The sequence below is a fragment of the Cucurbita pepo genome, chromosome 4 (assembly GCF_057944985.1).
Source record: "Cucurbita pepo subsp. pepo isolate OVF chromosome 4, ASM5794498v1, whole genome shotgun sequence".
Taxonomy (NCBI): domain Eukaryota; kingdom Viridiplantae; phylum Streptophyta; class Magnoliopsida; order Cucurbitales; family Cucurbitaceae; genus Cucurbita; species Cucurbita pepo.
This window is the reverse complement of record NC_141801.1, coordinates 9,952,838-9,962,225: the sequence shown is the minus strand read 5'-3', so window position 1 is coordinate 9,962,225 and position 9,388 is coordinate 9,952,838. Positions and strand designations below refer to the sequence as shown.

The 9,388-nt window shown below is 37.9% G+C and overlaps 2 protein-coding genes across 3 annotated transcripts; both read left to right on the top strand.

Moving 5' to 3' along the window:
- Positions 1-141: 141 nt before the first annotated feature.
- Positions 142-972, top strand: LOC111793421 (uncharacterized). Its single transcript, XM_023675285.2, has 2 exons — positions 142-450; positions 557-972. Exons 1-2 carry the CDS (start codon positions 207-209, stop codon positions 766-768), a joined length of 456 nt encoding a protein of 151 aa, XP_023531053.2. The 5' UTR covers positions 142-206; the 3' UTR covers positions 769-972.
- A 1,216-nt stretch (positions 973-2,188) lies between these two features.
- LOC111793417 (protein FAR1-RELATED SEQUENCE 3) lies at positions 2,189-8,636 on the top strand. 2 transcript variants are annotated; one of them, XM_023675280.2, is made up of 6 exons: positions 2,189-2,330; positions 3,605-5,947; positions 6,028-6,117; positions 6,259-6,408; positions 6,696-6,812; positions 7,891-8,636. In XM_023675280.2, the coding sequence occupies exons 2-6, from the start codon at positions 3,710-3,712 to the stop codon at positions 7,936-7,938; spliced, it is 2,643 nt and encodes an 880-aa protein (XP_023531048.2). In that variant the 5' UTR covers positions 2,189-2,330; positions 3,605-3,709; the 3' UTR covers positions 7,939-8,636. The 2 variants fall into 2 exon arrangements, with proteins under 2 accessions (XP_023531048.2, XP_023531047.2); XM_023675279.2 differs by having other exon boundaries at positions 2,189-2,335.
- The last annotated feature ends 752 nt before the right edge of the window (positions 8,637-9,388 follow it).

Here is a 9,388-nt window from a genome sequence, read left to right as displayed (position 1 = left end):
AAATGTATGATTTAGAAATTAAAAAAATGATTTAATATTTAAGCTTAACTATAATAATTAACAATAATAATATTTTTTCTCGAGAACCCCAAAAATCGGCAAAATGCTGCAAAAAGACCCCACAAAACTTTCCGCCTTTCTTTCCATTCCCTTTCCCTTCCACTTCCATGGCAGTCTAGAGAGAGAACGAGAAATACAGAGAGAGAATGATGGACTTGGAATGGAACGAAGCAAGGAAGAGGATGATCGAAGATCAGGCAAAGGCGGAACTAGAATCTCTCCAACTTCTTCATCCTAATCGCTTCGAATACCTAAAGCTCGAACTCAAATCCTTCATCCAACTTCTTCAATCGCAATCGCAATCGCAATCGGAAGAGCTTTTTCATCAGCCGAACACTGTCGAAGCCTCGAGACGACGATCGCCTTCCTCTCTCGCTCCTGATTCGCAAGGTCAGTGCTCGCTCTGCTGTCCGCTCCATCTCTTCTTCTTCTTCTTCTTCTTCTTCTTCTTCTTCTTCTTTTCCGATTGTTTACTGATTCATGTGTTTTGTAGCAGAGTCGAGTAGCTGTAGGAAGAGGAGGAAGACGGAGGAAGGAGGACAAATGAAAGTGTACGGGAACGGATTACGGAGAGAGATCGCTGAATCGGAAACGGGAGACAAGAACGGGCGGCGGAGGGATAGAGTTGATGTGGTTCTGGAAAGAGCCGTTGTTTGTCTCCGGAAGATTCAACGCTTCAAAACGGCTCTGATTTCCACCGCCGATTGACGACGGCGCTCCATTTCCTTGCCGCCTCGAAGGTGCCGCTCCACTTTCTCTCTGTTTCGCTCTTTCGCTTTTCATGCCATGAATTGCCGCACGTGTGCAAAATTTTTGAAACTAGGCGGGGATAAAATTTACAATTTTCTGAGGGCGTGTGTGAAATTATTCTCATCCTTAAGGTCAAATTTGCAATAAAATGAAAATTATAACAACTTTCAATTCAGAATTTTGTGTATAAATATTGATTTTATATTCTCTAAGATCCAAATTATAATTTTTAAACAAAATCAAAATAGTCGTTATTTTTTCTAAAATTTAATTCTTGAATACTCTTGTTGTTGAAAATGGAAAAAATGTATAATACATTTGTAGCAAATTCTCCCACATTTCCTTAATTAGGGAAATAAATGTTTGTTTTCGAGCATGGATTATCAATAAGCTTAGAATTGATTCCTCTCGGGCCAATACCCGAACGGTTAATGGAGACGGATTGGTTGGCAATATGTCTACGCTAGTTCAAATCAGCTCGGTCACAACAAACTTGAGTTGTTTAAAGTAAGATACAAAATCCACATGATATTTGTTCTTAGTATCGTACTCTTTTGAGACTCACGAGATGATTGTGTGACATCTTCTCTTACCATCAAATAAGACAGCTAGCTATAATCAGGGTTGTCGGTGACATAAACAACCTAGATTTAGCCTCTATCGGGTTCTTGGAACACAATTTTAGAAAATTGGGTTAAAGAAACTTTAGAGAACGTTTTCAAAGCTATTTAAGAAAGCAAATATTATAAACGAGCAAGAAATAAGAAATAACTAGCATATATACTCGAGTATGAAGATTTGACAACTAATTAAGTCTCGTATAATACATTTTGATGACAATTGATTTGAGTAAAAGCGTGAACGTCAAATGTGGCATGGAGTCATGTGGTCACGAAATTACAAGAAAAAACTAATAATTAGCTAGAATGAACGAGGTACGAAGGCAAGGTAAAATGGCTTGAAATGAGCATGTGACCACGAACAATATGGGACGGGCGACATGACCACCAGACTAAGCATTTTTTAAAAATTTAAACATTTAAAAATTATTTATTTATTTTAAATTTAAATCTCATTTTGGTATTTTATTTTTTAAATTTGGTTTTGTTTTAATTTATAACGTTTTAAAACATCAATTATAGTCTCTCAAAATTAGTTTTAAGATTTATAATCCTATCTATAATATATTTGTTAGCTTAAAAAAATAGAAAATTAACTTTTTATTAATCAATTTTGAAAAAAAAAATTGTTTAATTTACATTTTTTTTTTTCTGATATTGTGATATGCAAAATTGGGACTAATAAAATTTTCCACAGAGACGCACACGTGTCGTCTTATGATTTGCTTATCAGCGGATTAGAATACACGATGGCACATCGGATTACTCTCTAAACGTCCTCGATCGCGCCTTCTCTTTCTGTCTCTCTCTCTCTCATCGTTTTCCCCTCTCCTCCTCTTCACGGCCACCAGCCTCCGTCACTGTAGGCGTCGCCAGTCGCCGGCGTCAGAACTATGACAAGTTAGGTCCGCCCACTTCCATGACTCCTTATCTATTTTCCTCTTGTTAATTAGTTCCCATCTCTTTCAGTTTCTAGGGTTTAATTCCGTCTCTGTTTCTCTGTAATGCTATAGGGCTTTGATTTTATTTGGTTGTAGTCCGAATTATGATGTTTTTGGTTGCTTGGTGAGATATGCCTTTATAATGGGGTTTGGTTTTGGTAATCTCGGTGTATATTAAGTTTCTCAGCTATGAAAAGTTTAATTATCTGCTAAAATGTGTCCTGTTTTTTTTTTTTTTTTTTTTTTTTTTTTTTTTGTAGTTATTTGCAATGTTTTGAATTCATTTACTTGATTTTTGTCTCGAAATTATAGATTTTTCTTCCTTTTCTGTTTACTACCAAGGAATTTTGGTGTTAAATGTGTGGGAATGGATGAAGTTTGAACATGATAAATTGAGGTACTTAGTGTATTTAGATGTTTAGATCAGTGGTTTTATATGTATCGTACTAATAGCAATAATAAATTTTATTTGAAGACGTATGCATACAGTTATAGATTGCACTTGTTGGAAATAGGCATTCGATTATTGCCTTAGGGAGATTGCATCAGTTTTATGGTTGGATTCGCATTATTGGTGCTACTGATTTTATGTTGACCTTTCGCTTTTAAGGCCAAGTGGTTACTAGAAAGTGGAGTTTCTAACATGGTTCAGTTTTTTGGTGGCTGGCTGTACCTAGAAAGCTCAATTCCAATGGCTTCCATTCATCGGAGACGTCAGTTTATGTGTCTGATTGGTGAGCTAAATGATGCGATATTTTCAAGGAGGCAACCAAATATTTCGATCACGTTTTTCTTCACTCACTTCTTAACTGTTGTTTCTCTCTGTCTAGTGGAACATTTTTAATTCGAAATGCTTTTAGGTGGTCTGGTGGTATGTTGTTGGAACTTTTTGCAGTCATATTGGATTAAGGACAATAATTTCCTTTTGGAATGTTGGCTACCTCGCCATCTTTCAGGAAACGTGGAGAAGAACGGGGGAATTTGAATATGTGGCTGTGGTTAACTAGTTTTCTAATAGAACTTCTAGGAATAGTCTCTTGTGTCTTTCTGTTACTGAATATTTAGGGAGTGATCTTTGGGTTTTGGGACAAATTGTGGTTTTGCGAAGGGGGTTGTTATCTTGTTTGGTGAAAAGTAGGCTGCATCAATCATTTACAATTGACCTGTTTTATCTCTTGTGAGCTTTGGTGTCTTAGAACTAATGGTATTTTGTGGTTTGATAATTTGTTGCAGATTGTATCTAAATTGCATTGGGAGAGAAAAAAAAATGGATGGGCTTTTCCCTTCTATATTGGGTTTCATGTTGGATAAATAACTTGGCTTTACACAGTGGATTTGATGGATGAAATGGTTGAGGTTGATGGGATGGCTCATCCTGCAATTGTAGATGACAGTGATGTTGACCCTCATGAAGGTAAAATTAACACTGTCGAAGATTCTTCACTTCACGATGAAGATGGAATCATTGAACCATATGTAGGCATGGAATTTGAATCTGAAGACGACACAAGGACCTTCTATGATGAGTATGCACGACGCTTTGGTTTTAGTTCAAAAATTGGCCAACTTAGTCGTTCTAAATCTGATGGAACTATAATTGCAAGAGAATTTGTATGTGGTAGAGAGTGTTCAAAAAGGAAATCTGCTGATAGTTGTGATGCAATGCTTAGGATAGAGTTGAAAGATCAGGATAAATGGGTTGTCACAAAATTTGTAAAGGAGCATAGTCATTCTACAGTAAATTCTAGTAAGGTACATTATCTACGGCCTCGCAGGCATTTTGCTGGTGCTGCAAAGACCATAACTGAAGCGTATTCTGGTTCTGCAGGCGTTCCCAGTGGTGTCATGTCTGTATTAATGGATGACAACCATGCATCTGCGGAGAAGAATCGTGGAGTTAGAACTACATCATCTCAAGCAGAAGCAAATCGGTCACTTAATAATGCTTCAACTATGAATTATGCCATCAGGAACGCTGGCCGAAAGAGGACATTGGGGAGAGATGCTCAGAATATGCTGGAATATTTTAAGAAAATGCAATCTGAGAATCCTGGATTTTTTTATGCAATACAACTTGATGAAGATAATCGAATGGCTAATGTATTTTGGGCGGATGCAAGATCTCGAGCAGCTTACAGTCATTTTGGTGATGCAGTTACATTGGACACAATGTACAGAGTTAACCAGTTTAGAGTTCCATTTGCTCCATTCACTGGAGTGAACCATCATGGTCAGACAATTCTATTTGGATGTGCTTTACTGCTTGATGAATCTGAGGCTTCTTTTGTTTGGTTGTTCAAAACATTTCTAACAGCAATGAATGATCGTCAGCCTATATCAATTACCACTGATCAGGACAGAGCCATACATGTAGCTGTTGCTCAAGTGTTTCCAGAAGCCCGACACTGCATTAGCAAATGGCATGTCTTAAGAGAAGGTCAGCAGAAATTGGCTCCTGTATGTCTCACACATCCGAATTTCCAAGTCGAACTTTACAATTGTATCAACTTGACTGAAACTATTGAGGAATTTGAGTCAGCTTGGAATTGTATCATTGAAAAATATAATTTAGCAAGAAATGATTGGCTCCAATCATTATATAATGCACGTGCTCAATGGGTTCCTGTGTATGTCCGCGATTCATTTTTTGCTGTTATATCTCCGAATCAAGGATATGATGATTCATTTTTGGATGGATATGTGAACCAGCAGACTACATTACCATTGTTCTTCAGGCAGTATGAAAGAGCTTTAGAAAACTGGTTCGAGAAGGAAATAGAAGCGGACTTTGATACAATGTGCACTACACCTGTACTGAGAACACCATCTCCTATGGAGAAACAGGCAGCAAATCTTTATACGAGAAAAATTTTTGCAAAATTTCAAGAGGAGCTCGTTGAAACTTTTGTCTATACTGCTAATCGAATTGAAGGAGATGCAGCTTTTAGCACTTTTAGGGTTGCTAAATTTGAGGATGACCAGAAGGCATATGTTGTCACATTAAATTATTCAGATATGAAAGCTAATTGTAGTTGCCAAATGTTTGAGTATTCAGGCATTCTTTGCAGACATGTATTAACCGTCTTCACAGTAACTAATGTACTTACGTTACCATCTCATTACATCTTGAAAAGATGGACAAGAAATGCAAGGAGTGGACTCGGATCGGATGAACGTGCTATTGAGTTACATGGACAGGAGTCTTTATCATCAAGGTACAATAGTTTATGCCGAGAAGCAATCAGGTTTGCGGAGGAAGGAGCAACTGCTCCAGAAACCTATACTGTTGCCATAACTGCACTTAAAGAAGCTGGAAAAAAAGTAGCAATCATCAAGAAGAATGTTGCAAAAGTCGCGCCTCCTAGCTCACAGGTTAGTGGGGCTAGCTATGATGAGAGGAAGACCTCAGCTTCAGCATCAGATACAACCCCACTGCTGTGGCCTCGTCAAGATGAAGTTATGAGACGATTTAATCTAAACAATGCTGGTGCTCCTGTTCAATCCATCACTGATTTGAATTACCCACATATATCTCCTGTGACCCTTCACCGAGATGATAATCCTCCTGACCACATGGTTGTTTATTTAGTTTCTGCTTATTTCTTGGTTTAGAAATGTGAACGAGTAAAAGTTTCTAACATTGTCCTTTGGTTTAGGCTGTTCTTCCTTATCTGAAATCAATGACATGGGTGATGGAGAATAAAAATTCGACCACAGGAAATAGAGTTGCTGTTATCAACCTGAAGGTGCTAAACGAAACATATGATTTCCTTTTCCTGGACTGTGCTTTCAAAGAGCTTTCAAGAAGTTATGATTTCTTTAGGTTGGGTGTTCTGATCTCATTTGTTGGACCTAGAACTAATAAGCTTCTTTACCACCTGTTGTAGCTGCAAGACTACAGCAAGAGCCCGTCTGCTGAATCGGAAGTGAAGTTTCAACTCTCAAGGGTTTCACTCGAACCAATGTTGAGGTCTATGGCATACATTAGCGAGCAGCTCTCGACACCAGCAAACAAGGTTGCTGTCATCAACTTGAAGGTTCGATACTAAATGCATCCAATTATTTAGATTTACCTGATTTTTACGTCTCACTTTGGCTGTTAGGTTCTAGTAATGGGAACACTAAATGGTCTCTTGTTATTAGCAATAGATCCACATTTGAGAATTAGAAGCATGGAGAATAACTGGTTTATTTATTCATGATCATAGGGTGTTAACATGACACTTAAGAGTTCTGGAGACCCTTTATGTATGCCATACACATTATATTATATGCATTATTATTTTACTTGTAAATGCATATTCTGAAATTTACTTCATCTCAGCTTCAAGATACTGAGACAACTTCTGGAGAGTCTGAGGTTAAGTTTCAGGTCTCTAGAGATACACTAGGTGCGATGCTGAGGTCAATGGCATACATCCGTGAGCAGCTTTCAAATGCTGTGAGTACTTTTGGCCTCAACCTTTTCTTTTTGTTTTCCTTTCCTTTTCGTTGCTAGTGTTCAAACTATCACATCCGTTTTTTCTGATTTTTTTTGGCAAATTTATATAATTATAGAACTTCATCAATGAGCTGTTGGATGTTCGTTACTTATTTGGAGTATATTGCTTGTGAACACGTAGCTAAACGAGTATCTAGCTTGCTAACCTTCTTGGTAAATTCATTTTCCAAGAGTGTCTTAAAAGTTGACTTGGTTGGGATCTTCTCTGCTGGCAGTTTACACTTGTTCTTACTGCTAGACTAGATTAAAAGTTTCTTCTGTCCATCTCTAGTTGTGGGAAGTGTTATGCAAATATCAAATAATAAAGAACAATCTTTTTCCTATTAAGGTTTTTCTGAAAAAAAATCGTTTTTTTTTTTTTTTTTTTTAAATATCCATGAATGTCTAGGTGTGTTACACAACTTCCACTAATTTCATTTGTAACGGCTCAAGCTCACCGCTAGCAGATATTATCTTCTTTGGACTTTCCCTTTCGGTTTTCCCCTCAAGGTTTTTAAAATGCGTCTGCTAGGGAGAGGTTTCCACACCCTTCTAAAGAATGTTTCGTTCTCCTCTCCAAACGATATGGGATCTTACAATCCCCCCTCCCTTTGGGGCTCAGCGTCCTCACTGACACACGTTCCCCTCTCCAATCGATGTTGTTCCCTTCCCCAATTGATGTGGGATCTCACAATTCATTGTAAGATCCCACGTCGTTTGGAGAGGAGAACGAAACATTTTTTAGAAGGGTGTGGAAACCTCTCCCTAGTAGACGCGTTTTAAAAACCTTGAGGAGAAGCCCGAAAGGGAAAGTTCAAAGAAGACAATATCTACTAGCAATGGGCTTGGGCTGTTACGTCATTAGACAACCGTTTGACCTCACAAAATTTAGTTGTTTGAAAATTTGTAAGATGATAGGTATGAAAAGAGGGGTTATTAGACTGCTGTCCGGTATATCTTGAAATGAGCTGTTCACAACTTTTGGACGTCTGAATTGTACTTTATCTGTTCTTATTTGTATCAAAACTTATTTGGGCAGGCTGAAACTCAGTCAGAACCACCTCTACCAAAAAAGCAACGGAAGTAAGGACCTCATAGACACCTGCTCGAGGACCTCACGGCACGTTAACTCATTTATTTCTTGAGCCTGCCAACGTAGAAGGCTACAAAATGCTTGCTAGTCTGTCGAGATTCGAGAATGTTTGGATGATCCCCCTTTTCTTTTTAGTTTAGGCTAGCCACATTTCCCTCTATAGATGTACATGTAACACTAGATTCAAGCATCCAATGGTCCTAAGGGTCATCTTGTTAGGGTCAGGCAAGGACCATATTGTATGATGCCTCCAGGAATAGAGTAGCTCCATTAATTATGCTTGTTTTCTTCTCGTCTCCTAATTATGCTCGTAGATCGCTGGCAACCTCGGCATTGACTGCTGCTGTTATAGAAGTGAAAGGACGGTCATTGAAGCTGCTCGACTTCTGACTGCCCCGCTTTCCTTGAAACCGAGTCTTAGATTTCAGCTTGCTTGCTTTCTGCTGAGGAAGGATGAAAATGGAGATGGCCACAATCCAAATTCGAAGAATCTGATACTCACCCGAGTCTCGCTAACAAAGGTATGCCCCCCCCCCTCCCCCCCTCCCTGTGTTTTTACTTGTGCAAAGAGGGTCACCAAGTAGTGTACATAAAGGGTCTCATTGATATTTGTGCTCAAATGTGAAAATAAGACTACAATTGCTGTGTTATCTTATTATCATTTCCTTGTTGGGGCAATAACCTTTTGTTCACACTGATTTTTTTTTTCTCTCTCAGTCTCATTAAGGCAGAGGTTGATATTGATACACACATTGTAGAGGCAGAATCATTTGATTCGCTTAAAAAATAAACGGAACGAAGAAAATTTACATTCATAAGCATAAGAAAAGGGGAAAAAATAAACGATTGTTTTCTTCATGAAAATGAAATTCTAACTTTATTTAAATTTCAATAACCTTCCTTAGCCTCATTTAAGAAAAATATATATAAAAATATATATATTCCGCTAAGATATCAAGTTTTAATAAAAACTTCAACTTAGGAGCACGAATATATGAAAATCATGTATGGTGTCACAATCCCAATTTTTTTAGGCTTTGGCGATTGTACGTCGCTCACTCTCAGGACTAAGTGGGTCAAGCCTACTGTTTGACTGCGGTCGGGCAACATGAATACAAACCTTAGGTCTCGATTTTAAGAGAAGATTTTTAGAAAGCGAGAGAGAGAGGTTTTGGAAAAGGCAACACGAATACAAAGGTCTCAATTTCAAGAGAAGATTTTAGAAAGCGAGAGACAGATTTTGGAAAAAGAGTTTTAATAACAAGAGAGAAATTGAAATTGGTGTTTTATGAGAATATATCGACGAATGCATATAACTATGTAGGGAGTAGGAAATTGACAACTAGTCATATCTCCTATAAAAACATTTTGAAGCATTTCATGTCAATCAAGCGTAGCCTTGACATCGCGAAACGCCATACTCTTAAAGAAAACAAGAAAAAAA